The sequence below is a fragment of the Monodon monoceros genome, unplaced genomic scaffold (assembly GCF_005190385.1).
Source record: "Monodon monoceros isolate NGI ecotype Baffin Bay Population unplaced genomic scaffold, NGI_Narwhal_1 Super_Scaffold_18, whole genome shotgun sequence".
Lineage (NCBI taxonomy): Eukaryota > Metazoa > Chordata > Mammalia > Artiodactyla > Monodontidae > Monodon > Monodon monoceros.
Genome location: NW_021703774.1, coordinates 78,555,675 through 78,576,079, shown reverse-complemented (window position 1 = coordinate 78,576,079; position 20,405 = coordinate 78,555,675). Strand labels below are relative to the sequence as shown.

Sequence of the window (20,405 nt, the reverse complement as noted above, 5' to 3'; positions counted from 1 at the left end):
GTCCCTGCCCTTTGGTAGGGGCCTCCTCGATGGTTACTTCACGTGTGGCTTCCCTTCCTCAAGAGCAGTCGCCGACACTTCCCTGATCTCCGGCCCCTTTTTTCTAGACTATGGAGGAGCCCAGCTTTTCCCCAGTGGGTCCTAATAGTTAAATAGCTGAGGCGTCAGTTTTCCTGGATGGGTTCCTACCCTGTAGATACCCTCTGCTCACCCTAGTCATTCTTAGACATTCCCCAGGCCTCAAGGCACAGGAAGCTCTCCTGTGCTTTTGTGCTTTGTGGATTACACTGCCTTAACTCCTAGAAGATTCCCCCAGGTTCTCTACTCCAGCCTGTGTCCTAACAAGGGAGTGTCGGACAGTAGTGGCTGGTTATTTGATTGTGACTGCTGAGTGCCAAGCACCGTCCTGGGCGCCTTCCCTTATAACTGGTTTAATTCCCAGTCAGCTTCCGGAGATAGGTCTCGTTGTTCCCTTTTTAGAGTTGAGGGAAACGAGGCACGGAGGGGTAAAGTGACTTGCCTAAAGGCGGCAGAAGTAGAACTCCAAGGCACAGCTCCCAAAAGGGAATGTGCACCGCCTAGTTCTAGCCAGGGGTCTTATTAGTGTCTCCTCTTTTTTCAAGTCAGAAAGTTGAGATCATAGATGAAGCGCAATGGGCAGCCGTGCCCATCTGGGCTTTAGAACAGGGGAGGGGAGGAGGAAATTGTGCCGCAAGCCCCGGACGGTGCTGGGCACTTGCGCAGTGGCTGGGGTGGCGGTGTGCTGACGGCTCCGCTTTCTACCCGCAGTGCTGCCGGATGCTCTGCGCGTGGCCGCCGGCCCGCAGCCCTCCCCGGGCCCCAGCTTGCGCGAGGGCGAGCCCTTCGAGCTGCGCTGCTCGGCCTCCACCGCGTCGCCGCTGCACACGCACCTGGCGCTGCTTTGGGAGGTGTGGCGCGGCCCCGCCCGTCGGAGCATCCTCTCCCTGACCCACGAGGGCAGGTTGCGGCCCGGCCCCGGCTACGAGCAGCGCTACCGCAGCGGGGACGTGCGCCTGGACACCGTGGGGAGCGACGGGTACCGCCTCTCCGTGTCCCGGGCCCTGGCCTCCGACCAGGGTTCCTACAGGTGCATCGTCAGCGAGTGGATCGGAGAGCAGGGTAACTGGCAAGAAATTCAAGAAAAAGCCGTGGATGTGGCCACCGTGGTGATCCAGCCAACAGGTGAGTTTCTGGAAATTGCATGTTTTAGACTATATATTATTCAGGGCAATGTGGTGTAAAGAACTCGGCCGGGAGCCTTTTTCTTCTCTGACAAGATTTCTGCTCCTCCTGGGAGGCCTCGCGTTGACGGGTGAGGGAGTAGGGTGGTGTTAATGGTTTGGGGAGGATGCATTTGTTTTGTGCGAAATGCCGAGACCCCTGGGAAGCTGCAGGTTGCATAAGATACTATGAGAATTTTGTGACTGAAAGATTAAGTCCTTTTAAGTGCCAGGAGAGGTCCGGCCTGGTGGTCAGAGGGGCTTTGGGGTGGAGCTGCCCCCAGCCCGCTCCCTTGGCTTCATTTTGTTTGGTGTTTCCTAAATCTCTGGATCTGCCCTTCCCCACAGCTGTTGGGGACGTGTCTGGCTCATCCCCAAACCTCTCGTCTGACTTGGGTCCTCTAGACCTGCCTTTCAGGTCCCCTCAGATGTGACATCCCCTTGTAGGTGAGGGATTCCCTAGGGCTGGGCCTCTTTTTATGTCCTCTATGCCACATACCCCAGAAGCATTCAGCCCTGGGGTCTATACGCAAGAAGTTTTTGTCATCTGTGAACCAGCCTTTTCAAAAACAACAAACAAAACCCTTCTTGCTCCTGCTAGAGAAGTAATTAAGGAAATGCAAAATACATTTTCGAAAACCCATAAAAATAAAAGAAAAACAAATAGGAAAGAAAAACAGGCCATTTTTGACTCAGTTTCCAACAGGCATCAGTAGAGAACCTACTGTGTGCTCAGTTCTGTCCTGGGCTCTGGGGTCAGAGATGCTTAAGGATCGTTCCCAGGCCTCACGGAGCTTCTGGCTTGGCAGAGAGAAAGTGTAAAGAGCCCATCTCAGGGTGATGTCACTGCTGTGGATGGTTGGATAGACTTGGTTTGCGGAGAGTCTGGCATCTCCAGATCTCAGAGTACTCTGCTGCTGTTGCTGCTGCCTCCTGTTTTGTAAACTGGGAAGACCTTGGCTGGACTCATTTCCTGACTATAAACAAGAGTGTGTGGTCGCTCTGTTGCTGAGGTTGGAAGGAAAGCAGGAAGCGATACACACGGGGAGTGTTTTTCCTCTGCAAGCTGCATTGTCCTGAGCACTCTACCCAGCGTTTACACCACAACACAGGAGCTGGATTTGGGAAAAGCAGCACTGACTGGCCACTGAGTGACCGTGGCCGTCAGTGAGGTTGGAGGTGCTCTTGCCGACCAGAGGGGCTGCAGGTCACACTCAGTCTTGGTTCTCCTGGCTGCAGAAATCACTTTCCAGATGGATTCAGGTCACCTGCCTTTTCGGAAGTATTCTGCCAGGAATCTGACCTAAGAAACCATGGATATTCAGCTTGCATCAAACAACTGTTTTAACGGGGCAGGAGTGTTAAGAATTTCAGCTTGGCAGCGAATTATATTTTCATACAAGAATTTCAGTTGTAAAGGTATTTTTTTTTTTTTTTCATTTCAAACAAGCCACAAAACCCAGAGTATAGTTATAAGACTTGAACACCCTGAGTCTATTAGGCAGGCAGTAGCATCTGGCTCTCACCTGAGCCTGAGGGTTCGTAGCTTTTTGTGCCATGGGCGTCTTTGACAGTCCTTTGAAGCTCACAAACCTTTTCTCAGAGTTAGTATGTTTTAATTCATAAAATCCATGTGGAGGATGACAAAGGAAAACAATTACATTGAATAGTAATCAAAATATTTTAAGACAAATTTGTTATATAATAATATAGTGTTTTATTATTTCATTAAATAATAAGATATAGTGGCAGGCCTAGCAACTACTGTAATTTCTGATACGTGATGAATATAAATGATATTTTAAGATATCTGCAACAATTGTAAAGTGATGTGAAAATATCTGTGATTTCTATTGGGAACAAGGTCCCAGGGACAGATAATACTACACTGGTTTGTTGCTTAGTTTCATAATGAGAGGAGCTGCTATATTTCACGTAGAGGTTAGTAAAACAAAGACAATTTGTTTTTCCCGTCCATGTCACAGATTCCTTAAATTCTCTTTGTGGACCCCAGGTTAAGAAGCACCACACTAGGGTGATGGTCTTTCTCTCATTTTCAGCACCTGCATTCTCCATAGCTAGCTTTTTTTTAAAAATTAAAGTGTAGTTGATTTACAATATTATGTTAGTTTCAAGTGTACAACATAGTGATTCAATAGTTTTATAGATTTTACTCCATTAAAGTTATAAAACATTGGCTATATTTCCCGTGCTGTGTACTACATCCTGTATCTTATTTATTTTATACTTAGTAGTTGTACCTCTTGATCCCCTTCCTCTATCTTGCCCCACCCCCTCCCCCTCTCTCCACTGGTAACCACTAATTTGTTCTCTGTATCTGTGAGTCTGTTTTTGTTCTGTTATATTGATTCGTTTATTTCATCTTTTAGATTCCACATATAAGTGAAAACATGCAGTATTTGTCTTTTTCTGTCTGACTTACTTCACTAATGGTAATACCCTACAGGTTTTGTTGCAAACGGCATTATTTCATTCTTTTTTATGGCTGAGTAATAATCCATTGTATATATGTACCACATCTTCTTTAATCATTCATCTGTTGATGGACACTTAGGTTGCTTCCATATCTTGGCTATTGTAAATAGTGCTGCTACGGATGTTGTCCATAGCTAGCTTCTTAAGTATTCTTATGGCATTGTTATGATAAATGGCACAAAGCTACTTAAATGGTGGGGCTGTAGGTCATGTAGGTGGCAGTAAACCCCCCTATATTAGGAGTGGTCCGGTTGATGCAGATGTTGGTGTCTAATTTATAGGTTCAGTTATATCCAGTAGGAGAAAGCCTGCATCACTCCAGGCTTAGTCTGAGGTCCCCTCTTGCATTACGAGTCCTTAGAACTGATTCTTTTTTTCCCTTCACCGTGCTTCATCCTGTCCCAGCAGTGAACCCTCCAATCCCATAGAACACGTGACAACTATGCTTAGTGATGTGACAAGATTTTTAGCCACTTGCAGGGAAAAAAAATTAGAAAGTGAACTATACTGCTAAAGAGATGTTTCTGCCAGTATTTCTAAACGCAAGAATCTGTCTTCTCCATGCATACTGTCCACAGCTGCATATTGCCCACTTCTTCTTTCCTCAGCTGGCTCCCTCCTGAGCCGCCTTTTACCACCAGTAGTGGTGGCCGGCACAGAGGGACTCTGGCAGTATTCTGGGATCCCTGACCACGGTTTGTACGTGGGGAGGTTCAAACCGCAGCACAGGCTCAGGGTAGCAGTTTCCATACTGACTCCTCTCAAAAGATATCTCTTATTATTTTTGGCTCGTTTAAAGGTTGAAGGAGGAGGAGGAATTTGGAAGAAGGTGGGCGGAGGTGAGAAATTAGACTCCAAATTCCTTCTTCTAATACTATGCCCACCTCATTTTCTGTCATCATCAAGGCAGATGTTGAACTTGGCCTGAAACACTTGTTGGAAGTATCGTCAGCCTTTGGAAATATTTATATGAAAGTCATTTACTCCAAAGGGCATGGGTTTTGGGGTTGCGTCTTTTCTGAACTGAGTGACAGCGTTTGTCGCTGAGCTGACCCGGGACCGCAGCTGGTGCTGAGTGACTCCTGCTAGAAGGCCAGGACCGTGCCGTGCGTCCACTTGAATCCCCTGGGAGGTGTCGGCTAGTTATCATCTGAGCAGTTGTTCCTAGAGCATTAGCACGTGTTGCATGTTTTTCTACTCTGATTACAGATGTTCAACTTCTTTGCACAAAATCCCTTGAATAAACTGAAACGTTTCCGTGTAAAAAGCTTTGACAGGGGAATGCTGAAACCACATCTGCCTGGAGACTGTGACACCAAATCCTTCAGTACTTCGTCTAAATATAGTCTACTTTTAATTATCCACACAGAGAGGGCAGTGGCATGGGTAATCCAGAAATCATTGTGGTTTGGTTTTAGAATATATGCTTTATTCTTGACTTTAAGGCGGGTGTGTGGACCAGAATAAATGATGCTCTAAGTGCATAGCCTTTGGAAGACTTGACTCGTTAGGCATATTGTCTGGTTTCACTTTCCCAGTCCTTCTGTTTAGGATCCTCCCTGCCCCCTTTTACCCAGAAGATGGTTTCACCCTCACTTCCTACCCTCCAGCTCCTGGCCCCCAACTGATAATATGTACCGGCCAGAGCTGAGCTGTCTTTTCTCTGAAAGTCACCCAAGGCCTGTCGTGCATATGGAGAAAGTATAATTTTAGTCTTGTAATGTTCAGCAGACTTGTTTTCCAATGATAGTGTACGTGCTAATAGTGTAACACTTAAGAGCAGAGTCCCTAGAGGCAGACAGCCGGGATTTGAATCTTAGCTCTGTCACATATTAGCTGTGGCACCTTGGGCACGTTAGTTAACTTCTCTGTGCTTCAACTGCCTTATCAGTAAGATGGAGATGATAATTGTACTACCTCGTAGGGTTTTTTTGAAGATGAAATTTATAAAGCACTCAGAAGAGTGCCTGGCATATAGTAAGCATATATATATAAGTGCTTGTTATTGTTTTAATGAAAGAAAAAGAAATATGGTATGTTTCATTCATTTATTCAGTACATTTCTCAAGCACTTAAAACTGTACAAAGGCTTCTAACTTGAATGTTGCAAATAAGAAGGTAAAAGGAGATGATCTAAGGGGACGGGGGTGGAAGCAGCAAATACGATGGAGATTATCTAGATGTCCTTGTTTTCAATTTTCCAGTTCTTCGAGCCGCTGTGGCCAGGAATGTGTCTGTGGCTGAAGGAAAGGAGCTGGACCTGACCTGCAACATTACAACGGACCGAGCGGACGACGTCCGACCCGCGGTGACGTGGTACTTCAGCAGGACGCCTGACAGCACCTTGCCCGGCCCCCATGTGTTGGCTCGGCTGGACCATGATTCCCTGGTGCACAGCTCTCCTCACATGGCCTTGAGTCACGTGGATGCACGCTCCTACCATTTACTGGTTCGAGATGTTAGCAAAGAAAATGCTGGCTACTATTTCTGCCACGTGGCGCTCTGGACACCCGGGCACAACAGGAGCTGGCATAAGGTGGCAGAGGCCATGTCGGCCCCAGGTGCTGTGGCTGTGACCTGGCTAGGTGAGTGGTTTGGAGGGATGGCTCTTCACCTCTCTGGCTTAATCCCTCCTCTGGGATATGGAGAGGAGTAAGGGAGCTGTGTGTTCTGCATTGTTTGGGCCTTCTTGATATCAGGACAAGCATACTCTGTCCTGCATAGATCCCAAGCTGGGGGAGAAAGCAAAACTGGCTGAAATAGAATCTGGCAGGCAAGGGAAATGTTTAGATAATGTGGCCTCAGTTGTCTCAGTACCCTCCTCTGAGAGGATATATATTCCTTTTGTTGTCGAGATTTGCAGGGTCGGGGGCCCTGCTGAATGGCTCTTTGAAATGGATCTTTGTTGGAGGGAGAACACTGCCATTCTCCCTTTCCTTTGCCTAGATTCCTAGGTACTCTCTGGCAGGAGCTGGGGCTTTTCTAAAGCCCAGGGAAGAAAAAGAATTCCTTTAGTTAATGGAACACGTTTTTTTCACCGAATGCCCTGGAATGCCCAAATGAATTTTTTTTTTTACAGATACCAGTTAAATCCAGGGGGCTTCCTGCTTCCCCTGCTCTTTTGGAGGGCTCTCTCCCCACGTCCGATTCCCAAGGGAGGAGCAGAGTGGCCCTCAACTGTTGCCCTCCTTGCCACCTATGTTATTGTTACTTGTCATATATGTGAAGGTCATTGTCACATCCTCTTCTTTTTTTACCAGGCTCACCTTCCCCATCTCTTATTTTCCTGAATGCTTGCCCTCCAGGGCCGACTTTTCCTAATTTTGTTACTATCTTGTAATTAATCGCAAGTGGACTTAGGCAGGATGGGGCCGGGTGGAGTGTGGAGTGCTTCGCTTCCCAAGTCCATTACTGCAAAGATGGAGACAGGCCTGCCGGTTAGCCTCTTCCCTGTTTTGAGCTTGGTCTCTCTACTGTCCCCTGACTGTTCCGAGCCCGCATGAAGGCATTTGGCATTGCTCTATTAGGAGGTAAAACAGATCTTCAAAGGCTCAGAAATCATTTCCTCCTTTGTCTAATGCTAAACATCCTCCCGCCGTGAGCCCCAACTCATTTCTCAGCTCTTCCTTGTCTCTGCAGTGAAATCTTCTCCTGGACTAGTGGCACATTCACTGTCTGTTTCTTCCTAATAAGCTGTTATTTGGCAAAGACGGGGAGTTGGCAAGTGGGGACCGAGGGGGCAGGGAGAAGACGAGTAATAAGAGAGTAAGCAGAGGGTCCGTCCAATTCTGAGCGAGACCGGGCGGGGTGTTAGTCATCCCTGGTAGCAAAGTGATTCTTTAATATCTACAAAGTGAAAGGAGCGGGTTCATCTGGCGAGCTTTTATTCCTGCCGTCTGAACCCCGTGCGAGAAACTCATCATGAAGTACTGAACTGGAACAACGTTAGCCCAGCTAGACCTCTCCTTAGCAACCTTCAAAATAAAACAGATGTTGTCGGCACCAGAAGAAGAGTTTTCAGCCCTGGAGCTGAATGTGTCTCACAGCCCTGATCCTCGGTGCCTTGTGCGGTGCTGTCAGTTCCCAACGCGGATGCTCCGCACCCCTCCCCCACCGACTTAGATGGCCTCTTTGAAGTCCTCATGTGCTGTCAGGAAACAGGAGGGGAACTCGGGGAGGGAATGGGCTCTTTTAGCTGGAAGGGATTTGTTGGTGGCTGTGTTCTCCAGAGAGTGGGAAGAAATAAAGAGACTAAATTGTGGGAAAAGGTTTGGTTATTATTCTGAGGATCCAACACGGTTGTTGCGAAAGCTGTCAGTGTGCTTTTCCCTGGCTGATCTAAGGCCCCAGACCCCACATCTCTCACAGTTCTTTGCACGTAATGGGCACTCAGTAAACACTGGCCTGATGGGTAGATAAACCAGCACCAACACATGGATATGTTAAAATATGTGCATAGGAAAAGAAGAATTGCAAAGAAAGCAATAAGTTCAGCTCAGAATATTCAGAGATACTGCACATGGGCAAACCTGTCAGGAGTGTAAGTGGTATTCTTCTCCTGTCTTCCCCTTAAATCTCTCCTCCTTCCCTGTGCCTCTGACTCATACCATTACAGCTCCCTGGACACTTGTCAGGAGGCGAGTTGGGCCTGAGTACAGCGGTAGGCTTTTTCTCCAGGACCTCCCAATTGGATTCTCCGCTCAGCAGTGATCAGGCCTGGTTTGACACTGTGTGATTCTCTCTAGATCTACAACATGTCTGCGTATGCATGTGGATACCATGCCACATGTAAATTGGGGCCTGCTGAGGCTAACTGAGAGGTGGCAATAAGACAGGAAGTAGTCTGTTTAGATAGGTCATCTTATGTTGTGTGACTGTGGAATGTTGTCACAGAAGAGCTCTTGAGAAAGCCAGTTTCCTGTGCAGGTATTACACAAAATGCTCAATTTTGCTACCTGACATATTAAACATAATAACTACCGTGTATTGAACACTTACTGCGTGCCAGGGACTAGGCCAAGGGCTTTACACGCATTAAATATTTGATCCCTGCAAACAGTGCGAGTGAGGTACTGTCCCAATCCCCACCTGAAAACCACTGATTTTCATTTTGCTCACAATTTTGAGGGTCAGGAATTAGGGAAGAACTCAATGGGGTTCATCTCTGATGCACATGGTGACAGCTGGGACAGCTAGGGCTGGGGATCCCCTTCCAGATGGCTTTCTCATGCACTTGTCACCACGTTCCAGGGCATCTCTCTCTGTCCCCAAGTGGTGTCTCATCCAGGCCCTGTCCATGTGGCTTGGGTTTCTCATGGCGCCGTCTTCTCAGGACAGTCATTCTTCTTACGTGGCGGCTGGCTGCCAAGACGCAGGAAGTAGAAGTGCCTGGCTAGTTGAAAGCTATCCCTGGGACTGGTACAGTGCACCTCCGCTGTTTTCTATTGGTCAGAGCCATCACAGAGTCTGTCCAAGTTCAAGGGGGTAGAGAAAGAGACGCCATCTCTTAATGGGAGACCAGCAAGGTCACATTTCAGAAAGGGCATGTGAGATGGGAAACGTTACTGCATCATCTTTGGAAAGTAGAATCTATACAGCGGTTAATCCTTGTTCCTTTTATTTCCAAAGAAATGTTTAGAATGGCTTGGACAGAATTATGGCCCTAGGTCAAGTCTGTCCCAAGTATTTTCATCTTGAGGGGAGTCTGTCCCGAGTATTGTCATCCTATGTGGAAACAGTTTGGCTTTGGAGATCAGCTTCACTCCTGAAACTCTAAAGCATAGAGTCCTAAAAGCTGGGTCGTTCTTGTCCTCATTTGCTTGGGTGCACTGAGTAGATGAGGGATTGAAGCTGATTGGGGTCTTCTCACGTTCCATCGTGTTAACCAGAGACATCAGGGCAATGACGTGAATGGGTCTGTCAAGTCCAGGAGCACTTGTAGCAGCTGGGAGGACTATAATTTTTTAGAGGGTAAGAAAAAAATCTCTTTACTTAGGATGGATGCCCTACTTTTGAAGGCAAAAAGATTTAAGTTGGGTTGCAAAATGAAGTCCAATTTAAAGCAGGAGGCACAAAAATAAAATCAAGATCAAAAGGGGTAAAAAAAAAATCAAAGAATAGGTATTGCAAGATGGTTGGGATGGATTAGTGACTGCATTTGAGCACTGAATTTGCCTCTGAAGTTTTGGAGAGTTGAGGCAAAAGAGATGTGATTATACAGTCCTCCTCTGATGGTGGAAAACAAACAAAAGAGAGACAAACCTTTTCTTGGCACTGAGTTTATCATGCGCTTGTTTTATTTAAGGGGCATTCGATAGCATAATGGACAGTGCTTTCAACTGTTCTTCTACAAACGCTCTAAGTGATTGTTTAAATGGATGTTTCTTATATCCACTCCCCATAAAAGCTGAAGGCATAAATCTTAAGTGTGTGAAGGAGTTTTTGTAAGAGACTGAGTTACCGTGGAGGACGCATGTCGCTTTGTGTTGATCCAATTTAGTATATGGTGAAAACTACGGAGAATCGGGAGGAATGGCTGGTTAATCTGCATGTGAAGCCATCTCTCTCTGCTATCAGATGTCTTAAATGAGCCCTTGGCAAGAGTTGGATAGTAATCAGTTCATGGTTGAGTTCTCTGCCCGAAGTCCCAGACTTCTGTGGTGTTAATTGGAGAGGGTTCCACGGGCTTCAGATACAGGAGCAGGAAACGGCAGAGCCGAGTGGTGCTGCTCGGGCTTAGGCACCTGATTTGCATTCTTCCCCACTTGCGGACCGTCCCCTCTTCCAGCCGTGTGCCAGCGAGGAAGGTAATTATTTTTCTTTAAAAGGAGCTGTTAATCTGCTAAGTACTTGGTAGAGACTTGAGAGTTCTTTGCCGTCTACAGAAGATAAGATTTAGATCTGCAGAATTTTTTTTTCTTTTTTTTTTGCGGTACACGGGCCTCTCACTGTTGGGACCTCTCCCGTTGCGGAGCACAGGCTCCGGACGCGCAGGCTCAGCGGCCATGGCTCACGCGCCCAGCCGCTCCGCGGCATGTGGGATCCTCCCGGACCGGGGCACGAACCCGCGTCCCCTGCATCGGCAGGCGGACTCTCAACCACTGCGCCACCGGGGAAGCCCCCCAGAGAATATTTAATTGTTGTATACCAATGATGATAGTGGCGACTCTTTGACAATTAGTCAACTCGCTCAGCTGCATCTAAAGTACCTGCCCAGTTCAGGGTAATAAAACTGGCATCGGCAGAAAAAAGGGCCCTCTTCCTCCTGTTTCTTCTGACTCGTGCTTGCAGCCTGTTCATCTAATTAGCTCTCCCAAGTTAACTAAACTTCAAAGGGGGCATTAGAACATGGCCCTGTTGTACACAGTTCAGGATCAGTGCCTCAGCTGTTATCATCCCTCTTGTCTTCTGGGATGGAGCTGGCTTTGAGAAGCATGAATAACTGGGTGTGTAATGAGGTTGTGCAATTCGGCCCTAGTGGGAGCCAAGCCACGGAGCCAAAGCCTCTCCTACGATTCTGCTCCCCCACCCCCCACGCGCTGTGCAAGATCTTAGTCTTTGAACTTAACCTCCTTTGGGCTTTGATTTCGGTTTTGGTTTGGTTTGGTTTAGGAAAAGTACGTGAAAATAATATCTATCATATAAGGTTGTTCTGAAGATTAAACCAGCATGCAAGGAAAGTGTATGGCCTGGTCCCTGGCATACAGGAAGCCCTCCATAAATGCCAGTTATTAGTATCCTTGTACCTTCCTTACAGAATTGTTGTGAGAGTGAGTAAATGAGGTAATCTGTGAAATCCCCCGGTTCAGGTCCCTGCATGTGGTAGGCACAAGATATCTGCTTTTACAAATTAGCCAATGATTCGGAACATTTTCATTGTTTTGGAAGTTATGACAAAGGAGTTTAATGACCCATAATCAAAAAACAAAGTCTTTCTTGGTGGGGCTTGCAGCATGGGAGGCCGCAGCTTCAGGAGGTGGTGTGCAAATGAGCAGGTCGTCCTGGGAGCTAGATTAGGGAGAGATCCTTGTTTCTTGGAAGGTTAGTGATGTCGTGCCTTAGACTGGCCTCAGTATTCTGTAAAAGGGCTTACGATGTGGGTGGGTTGTTTGTTTGTGTTAAACTTTTGGAGTAGAAATTTACCCAGAAGTAGAACAAACCACCAGCTTCAACAGTTATCAGTATTTTGCTAATCTTATTTCATCTCTCTTCCCTCCCCTAGACACACACACGCACATACACTCTCTCTCTCTTTCTTTCCCCTGCCCCCTCTTTTCTTTTCCTTCTGGAAGAATGTAAAACACATCCCAGACATCATGTCATTTTGCCATTAAATACTTTAGTATGCATCTTTAACTGATAAGCATTTTTTAAACATAACCACTATTACATTCTTAGATGATTTCTTGATGAGATCAAGCAGAATATAGCAGTAATCAGTAGTGTAACACTTATGCTGAAAATGAGCATTTTTATGCAAAATATTAAATTTAGTCCAGTTCAGCAAGTGTGTTAATGTCTTTTATGTACAAGGCACTGCATACATAGCACACACAGATGAATCAAATAGTGGGTCCCAGACCCTGAGAAGAGCCCTATAGAAGGTCCATGAGGCAGACAGACCTGTAACTGAAGTTCAAGGGAATGTTCAAGTAAAGTCCTCAGAGAGCAGGGAACCTGGCGGGTGGTAGGGTCTCTGTGAATGTTTGCTGAGTAAGAAGTAGAGTTTGGGACAGGCTGGTGAGTTCACAGGAGGCTTCCTGTTCAGTAGGAGAGGCTACCTGAAGAGGTCTGTGCACGACGGACCTTGAGGAATAGGCCCAATCTCTGCCAACAAGTTTTAAAATTGTGAAACAACAATAAAGGAAGATTTCCATACATGCACCAAAACATAAAAGAAATAGGCACCCACTCACACGCCTACCATTCTGACGTAGTGGAGTCATATCTTTTCTAGGAGTGTAAGTCTGAAGGCGACCTCCAAGGCTGGGGGATCGTTCAGATGACCTTTGCACATCCTTTAAATCACTGGAACTTATGCCTTGTAAGTCCACAAGAAGCCACGTGTTTGTTTGTTTTTGCATTAGGATCCTCCTTTTGCGGGCCTAAGATTTAGTTTTAAGAGAACAAGGAGACCAACCAGTCAATGAAGAGATTTTGCTCTTCTGCCAAGCTGGCATTCCTGTAACTAGATGCACACGCACTGCAACCCCTGTACTCTCCTTTCTGCACATTTGGATACATAGATTTAAACAGATCCATCAAGGGGGAGAGGAGGGAGTAGAATGGGGGAATCGGCTCAGTCGTTTACTCAGCGCCTTACTGAGCAGGTGTCCCGGGCGCTGAGGCCCAGGCAACAGGCGGGAAGAAGCAGAGGAGGTGATGAGGGAGTGGTAACAGGCGCCACCGGCACAGAGTCTAGAGCGTGTACAAGAGGGCAGTGGGCGGTGGAGCTGGACAGAGGGCTTAGACTCACACCCTGCAGGGCCTTGAATGCCAGGCTGGCGAGTGTGTTCTTCACTCAGTAGGTGAGAGAAAAGCCACCTACTGGGAGGGTTCTTGAACAGATGACCTGGCGGTGGTGTGAGCCTAGAGGCAGGTTGGAAGGTTATTATAATAGTCTTGGCTGGTGGCAGAGGGCCAGGACGGGAATGGTGGTCGTGAGGTTTTCACTTCTGTGCACAGATATTTATAGAGCACCTACTGTGTGTGAGGCCTGGAATGTGAGAAGTGGAAGAGACGCTGAGGAGGGAGAATGGTGAGACTTAGGCACCGTCTGAAGAGAGTGGGATATGGCACACCTTTCAAGAGGGGGGACTGGGAGAGTGAACGGTGGGGTGTGGTACCAGGAGCAGCAGTTGGCAAGTTAGGAGGAGGAGCCAGTTGTGTGTGTTTGGAGTGAGGTTTCAGCTGTGTGTGTGTGTGTGTCTGTCTGTCTGTCTGTCTGTTCCCCTGCTTTGGCCCCAGCTGTTTCTTACACTCCAGGTTCAAACACTGGCACAGAGCTGTGTCCTTAGCATCTTGACTTGGTGTCTCCATTGCATCTCAAGAATAACACATTCACAACCCAATTCACCTCACTCCACACACACCTCTGCCCGTACACCCCCCACACCCCCTGCCACACATACACGGACCAGGCACCAGTCTAAGCACTTTCACGTGTATTATTTTAACTGTTAATCCTCATGATAACATTATGAGGTGGTTACTGTTATTCTCCCCATTTTTACAGATGAGGCACCAGAGAGGTTAAGTAATCTGCCTAAGGTCACACAGCAAGTGAAGGCAGAGCCAGGATTCAAATACAGTCTGACTTCCAGACCCCTGGCTCCTCACCACTGCTCTTTACTGCTTCACAGTTTGTTGTTCAGGTTAATGTGGTGACACATGCGAAGGGTCTTCGCGTTATGCTCGGAATGGAGCAAGCTGCTGCTGCTTCATGAGGGCTCTTGATGATCTGGTGTTCCCATTTGGTCCTGACAGGACTGAGGAGGGCAGTCTTGCTGTGTGCACAACCAGTTCAAGTCTGTCCTTTCCACATTAAATGAACTTGGTTGTCCTTGTCCTCACTCTAGTTGCTGTGCCGAAGTCCCACATGAGGAAAGGGTCTGAAACCCTGGATGTGGGCTAAGTTGGGAATACCTTGTCTTATGCGTGTGATGGTGTAAATACATTTCAGTGTTTGTTCCATGGTCAGCAGTCACTGGAGAGGCAGCGTGTGTGTTAGCACGCTGCCCAGGGCCAGGAAACCCCCAAGCTGTGTATCTTTGGCACATTCACCTGTGAAACGAGGTGGCAGATGACATTCTAGCATATTTCTCTGTAATGTCCACATCACTGAGGACATTCTCCCATCAGCTGGCAGAGCTGCGCTGCTTCAACTTTTTTTTTTTTTTTTTTTTTTTTTTTTGCGGTACGCGGGCCTCTCACTGTTGTGGCCTCTCCCGTTGCAGAGCACAGGCTCCAGACGCGCAGGCTCAGCGGCAATGGCTCACGGGCCCAGCCGCTCTGTGGCATGTGGTATCCTCCCGGACCGGGGCATGAACCCGTGTCCCCTGCATCGGCAGACGAACTCTCAACCACTGCACCACCAGGGAAGCCCTGGTTCAGCTTTTTATGGAACAGGGTCCAGGCTCACTTGCAATTAAGTGCTTGTGAAGATGACATTTGAGGGAATTAGGATTTTGAGTTCTTTCCATTTCCTGGTCCCTGAGTCATTCTTGGGGAAGTCATGATGTTATACATTTCGTTAGAAGTATAAATCACAAAACAACAGTTCCTTGACCTCAGCAGTTTATAATTTATATGAGTCATAAATAAAAGCAACGTTAAATTAAACTGTTTGATGGAGGTGATGTGAATACAGTGTTGGCAAATGGAAAATTCTGTTTAGGTAGAATCATTTGTCTCCTAGCAGGCAAAGCGCTACAGGAGAAAAATGTAGCTTTTTTCCAGAAGTCTTAGTATCAAGGCAGCAAACATTTATTGAGTGACTACTCTATACACGGCTGTATGTTTGAACCTTAGGGACAAGACCTTCAAGCAAGGAGTAATAACTGCTTTACAACAGTACCTACACGGTTTATGGGAACACAGAGAAAGGGTGTCCAGGAAGGGAGCGCAGAGGAGGTGACACTGAAGAATGAGAGCAAGTTTGCAGGGCAGTCAAGAGGAGAGGCCACCGCTAACAGGTCACCCGGTGGTGCAAGACTGCAGTGACTGGAGAACTTCAGATGATTAGATGTGACATGCAGAGGAGGTATTGGTAGAGGAAAGGAAGCAGTGAAGGGGGTCCTCATACCAGCTCCTGGGAGGCTTTGAAATGTGGAGTTGCAGAAATGGATTAAATGCAAACAGTGAACCTCACAGGAGGAGGGGTTCTATACAAGTGAAAAATAACAGGACTGAGACAGTGGCAGTGGGGACACTAGGAGAGCACTTGCTGGCTTCCCTCCCTCCCTCATCAGAATTTGCACCTGGCAGGAAGCAGGATGGTCATAGTGAGCGGGCTTTACTAGAGCCAGGATCACAGTGAGCTGCCTTCAAGGTTGGCAGAATTGAATGGGAGAGTTACATGTGTCAGTGAAAAAAATACTGTTTGGGGAGTTGGAGGATGGCCGTCCACAGGAGGAATGATGACCTGAGGGCCTTGCCTTTGGGTCAAAGCCAAGGATGGCAGGAACCCGTGACACGGTGGGTTGACTGGCCTCAAGAGCTAGAATGTACTCTGAGGTTGGGTTTTCCAGTGCTGTGCCAGTGGGGGCTTTGGAGGTCTGTGGGCACTGCTTGGCATGCCAGAGAACGTCTTGGTAGAGCATGGACACCAAACTTCTTAAGAGATTCTTCTCAGAAGACTCCAACTTCCTGGGGAAACTAACAGCTGGCTTCACCCTCTAGAAAGATCAAGACTCTGAGTGGGGACACTTGGCTTCTGGCCTTGGGAGGTTTTCTCGAGGGGGGACAGTGGGGACAGTGTTGTGCAAGTTTTGCAATAACAGACTCTCAGAGGATCCTTCCCATACAACATGAAGACTTCCGTTTCTATCACTGTAGCTAATAGAACGGGCATTTAATTGTCAGGACAACAATAGTGCTTATCTTGTTCCTTTTGCTAATTCTTGGTAAATTGCTCTGTCTGATTTGATTTTTTTTTTTTTTTTATCCTGGCCCCTCTCTCTCTTTTAGAACCAGACTATCAGGTGTACCTGAATGCTTCTAAGGTCCCTGAGTTCTCAGATGACCTCACCGAGCTGGAATGCCGGATAGTGGATATGGAGAGCACCGAGGCGAGTGTCCGTTTCACGGTGTCCTGGTACTACAGGGTGAACCGGCGCAGCGATGACGTGGTGGCCAGCGAGCTCCTCGCAGTCATGAACGGGGACTGGACGCTGAAGTATGGAGAGAAGAGCAAGCAACGGGCCCAGGACGGAGACTTCATTTTTTCTAAGGAGCGTACAGACACGTTCAATTTCCGAATCCAAAGGACTACAGAGGAAGACAGGGGCAGTTACTACTGTGTTGTGTCTGCCTGGACCAAACAGCGTAACAACAGCTGGGTGAAGAGCAAGGACGTCTTCTCCAAACCTGTCAGCATATTTTGGGCATCAGAAGGTAGGCACTTCCTTCTTGTTCATGAACATTTTTGTTTTGTTTTGGCTTAAGTCATCCCACTGCATTTTCAGATGCACAGTCACTCTGCAGGTTTCCATGTACACTAGGGATCCAAGAAATTCACACTCCAGTGACTGTGCCTCTTATCCTCAGCACGAACCCCTTTACGATGATGACGTTGAGAAGGGTAAGTCCAGCAAGAGGGCTGGGGCTTGGTCGGTGGTAGGAGATCATCTTGTAGGAGCTCACAGGGTGCCTGGTGTACGCCATCGACCTGTGGCCCCACTGGGTGACCTGAAGCCAAACTTTGCACATGCCTCTGAGAGTGTATCCAGGCCCATGAGTTCCCGCTGGTTGCAGGCACATTTCAGATGCCCCAGAATGAGCGGGCAGCCCCAGGCCACTGCACCTGCCCCGGAGCGGTCAGTCACCCATTCAGAGAGAGTGTTCCGGGGGAGAGCTGACAAGAACTTAAGGGAAGCAGTTTCTTTGATGTTTATCCTCCCGAATGCTCAGAGCCCTGTGTGCCTTGGGATGTCAGACTTGTCGAGTCTTTTATCCCTGGTCTAGTCCGTCACTGCAGGAAGGCCAGGCCTCCGGGGTCCTCCTTTGTGCCTCGGATGTGAAGCACCGTACAGCCCACCACATGCTTCTGTCAACTCATTGTCACGCATCTGAGATCCCCAAACCCCAAACAGGGCCCTCTAGGGCTTGGCAAAATCTCCTGCTTCCTGACCTCATCTCTGAATAGTCCTTTCTCTTCCTCACAGTAAACATGACCCACCTCGCTCTCCCCAAGGACACCATTTCCCCTGGAGCCTTCCTGAGTGGTGGTGTTTTCTTCCCACAGTGTAACTGGGTCTAGATGAGTCAGGTGCCCTCCTCGTCCCTCACTGCAGCCTCCAGGCTCTTTTCCCTCCTCCCTAAAAACATCCAACTTCAGATCTCCTGTCATCAGATCATTCCACCTCTTCTCATTGCCGTCACCTATCAACTCCTGGGTCCTCCTCACGCATTCTTTGAAGATGCTCAGTTTTGTCTCGCAGCCACTCTCCACTTTTCCTCCTGTCTTGCTAGTTTCACTATCCATATGGGCGCTGGGGCACATTTGGCTGCACATTGGAATCACCTGAGGAGCTTTAAAAAAATACTGATGTTTGAGTCCCACAAGAGGTTCTGTCTTAATTGGCCTGAGGTTCCGTGCAATCTGGGCATTGGAATTGTCAGATGCTCCCAAGGTGGTTCCCAGCTGCATCTAAGGTTGAGAAACCTTTCATTCTCAGTCCCCTGTCCTCCTTTCTAGTCATTATGACCTCTGTCCTATTTGGTTATTCACTCCCAAGCTCACACCCTGCACTAGACATCTCACTTCTGATGACTGAGAGCTCAGTACTCTCAGTGCCAAACAGCCTATCCTGTAAACACACCTATCTTTCTACATCACTCCCATTGTTTCCCACTGGCCTATTTTAGATCTCTTGTTGTGAGTTTTTTTTTTTTAATTAAAACTAAACTCATCTTGGTCTTGCTTCCCCCTCCATCTGTCTGTTCCCCATACCCCTTGCCCACTCATTTCTGTTCCTTTCCTTTGATAGGCAAAGGATTTGATTCGTTTGTCCTCAGTGTCTCTATTTTCTCTCTTCCTGTTTGCTAATCTGCTCTAATCTGGCTTTTGCCCCGGCTGTTAAGATGACTAGTGATTGACGTATTGCAAAGTCCAGTTGTTAGTCATCTTACTTGACTTATTAGCAGGACTTAACACAGTTGATCATTCCCTCTTCTTGGAAATACTTTGGCTTTTCCTTGGCTTGTGGGATACTACCCTCTGGGCTTTTCTCCAACCTCGTAAGTCTTCTTCTCAGCCTCCTTTGCTGATTTCTGTTAATTTTCCTGATCCTCGGACATTAGATACCTGAGGACATAGTCCTTGGACTTTTCTTTTTGTTTAACCTTTAGTGATCTCTTCTAATCTCACAAATTTAAACTCCAAGAAAGAATGTGAATGGCTCAGTGGAACCTCAGGAATCAGTGGTTCTGGAAAGACCCTGTAACATACATGTCCTCCTGATAGGTTTGGTGGAACAACTATTCCCAAAATAACCCCAACATAAAAATTTTGTTTGGTACCAGATGGGTTGTAGAATTATCTCATTAAAGGATAAAAGAGTTGTGTTTAATTCATTTATCCATCCGTTCAACAAATATTTAAGTACCTTCCAAGTGCCTGACACTGAGCTATTATAATACAGATGAATTCTAATGTGTATATGCTTAGGGATTATTTTTTTTTGACGGAGAGGCAGGGAGTCACACACTTTAAGTTCGTAGCCCTGGACACTGGTTCAAAATGTTAATATAGCATCTCTGTGGAAATGACTGGATCTACAAATGTAAGCTCCAGTCACTTTAGTAATAATCTGTTTTATAATGTTACCATCATATGATGAAACAGAGAGAACCCATTGCTCCCTTGCTCTGCTCTTCCAAGCAGGCTGGTTAGGCTAAATGTACTTTCCCTGCACCCAGTGGAGCCTCAGAGGGGAGAGGCAAATGGCATTGCCCAGAGCCCTGTCTTCCCCAGTTCACTAGAAGCGAGTTTTCCCTCACACCCTTCGGGGCACCAGCAGCTTCCCAAATCCTCTCTCTGGGTGAAACTTCTCAAGGACTTGAAAATCCTTAAAAACAAATTCTCACCCATCCATCCCCTGTTCCCTCACACCCATTAAATCGAATCAGACTGCTCTACCTCTTCCAGCGTGGTGGATTTCAGCCTGCTTACTGACACACGTGATTTCTTTTCTGAGTTTCCAGATTTTCTTAAATGCTACTGTGCGGCAATTTGCAAATAAATTCCTATTTCCCTGACATTGTGCTTCCAGATGCATATCCATTTACCTAATCCTGTTAGAAATCATGTCTTTCTGGTACTTCATTGCAGATTCCGTGCTTGTGGTGAAGGCAAGGCAGCCCAAGCCTTTCTTTGCTGCCGGAAATACATTTGAGATGACTTGCAAAGTATCTTCCAAAAATATTAAATCGCCACGCTACTCGGTTCTCATCATGGCTGAGAAGCCTGTTGGGGACCTCTCCAGTCCTAACGAAACCAAGTACATCATCTCCCTGGACCAGGATTCTGTGGTGAAGCTGGAGAACTGGACAGATGCATCGCGGGTGGATGGCGTTGTGTTAGAGAAAGTGCAGGAAGATGAATTTCGCTATCGAATGTACCAGACTCAGGTCTCGGATGCAGGGCTGTACCGCTGCATGGTGACAGCCTGGTCTCCTGTTAGGGGCAGCCTGTGGCGAGAAGCAGCAACCAGTCTCTCCAATCCTATTGAGATAGACTTCCAAACCTCAGGTGAGCAGGGAACCCTGTTGAATCCTAGATTGAGCTGGAAGGGACCCTAGGGTTTTGATCCAATGGCTTCATGTTTTTAAACAATTTTACTGAAATGTAATTCACATGCCATACAATTTATCCATTTAAATATATAGTTCAGTAGTGTTCAGTATATTCAGAGTTGTGCAACCATCACCACAGTTAACTGTAGAACA

At 47.2% G+C, this 20,405-nt stretch overlaps 1 protein-coding gene across 1 annotated transcript in view; it reads left to right on the top strand.

The window, feature by feature from the left end:
* The window catches only part of PTGFRN (prostaglandin F2 receptor inhibitor), an 85,447-nt gene that overhangs the window by 32,167 nt on the left and 32,875 nt on the right, over positions 1-20,405 (top strand). Inside the window, exons 3-6 of the mRNA XM_029231072.1 lie at positions 790-1,203; positions 5,942-6,322; positions 16,425-16,850; positions 19,789-20,208. Coding sequence (XP_029086905.1) covers positions 790-1,203; positions 5,942-6,322; positions 16,425-16,850; positions 19,789-20,208 — 1,641 coding nt within the window. The remainder of the gene's footprint in view (positions 1-789; positions 1,204-5,941; positions 6,323-16,424; positions 16,851-19,788; positions 20,209-20,405) is intronic.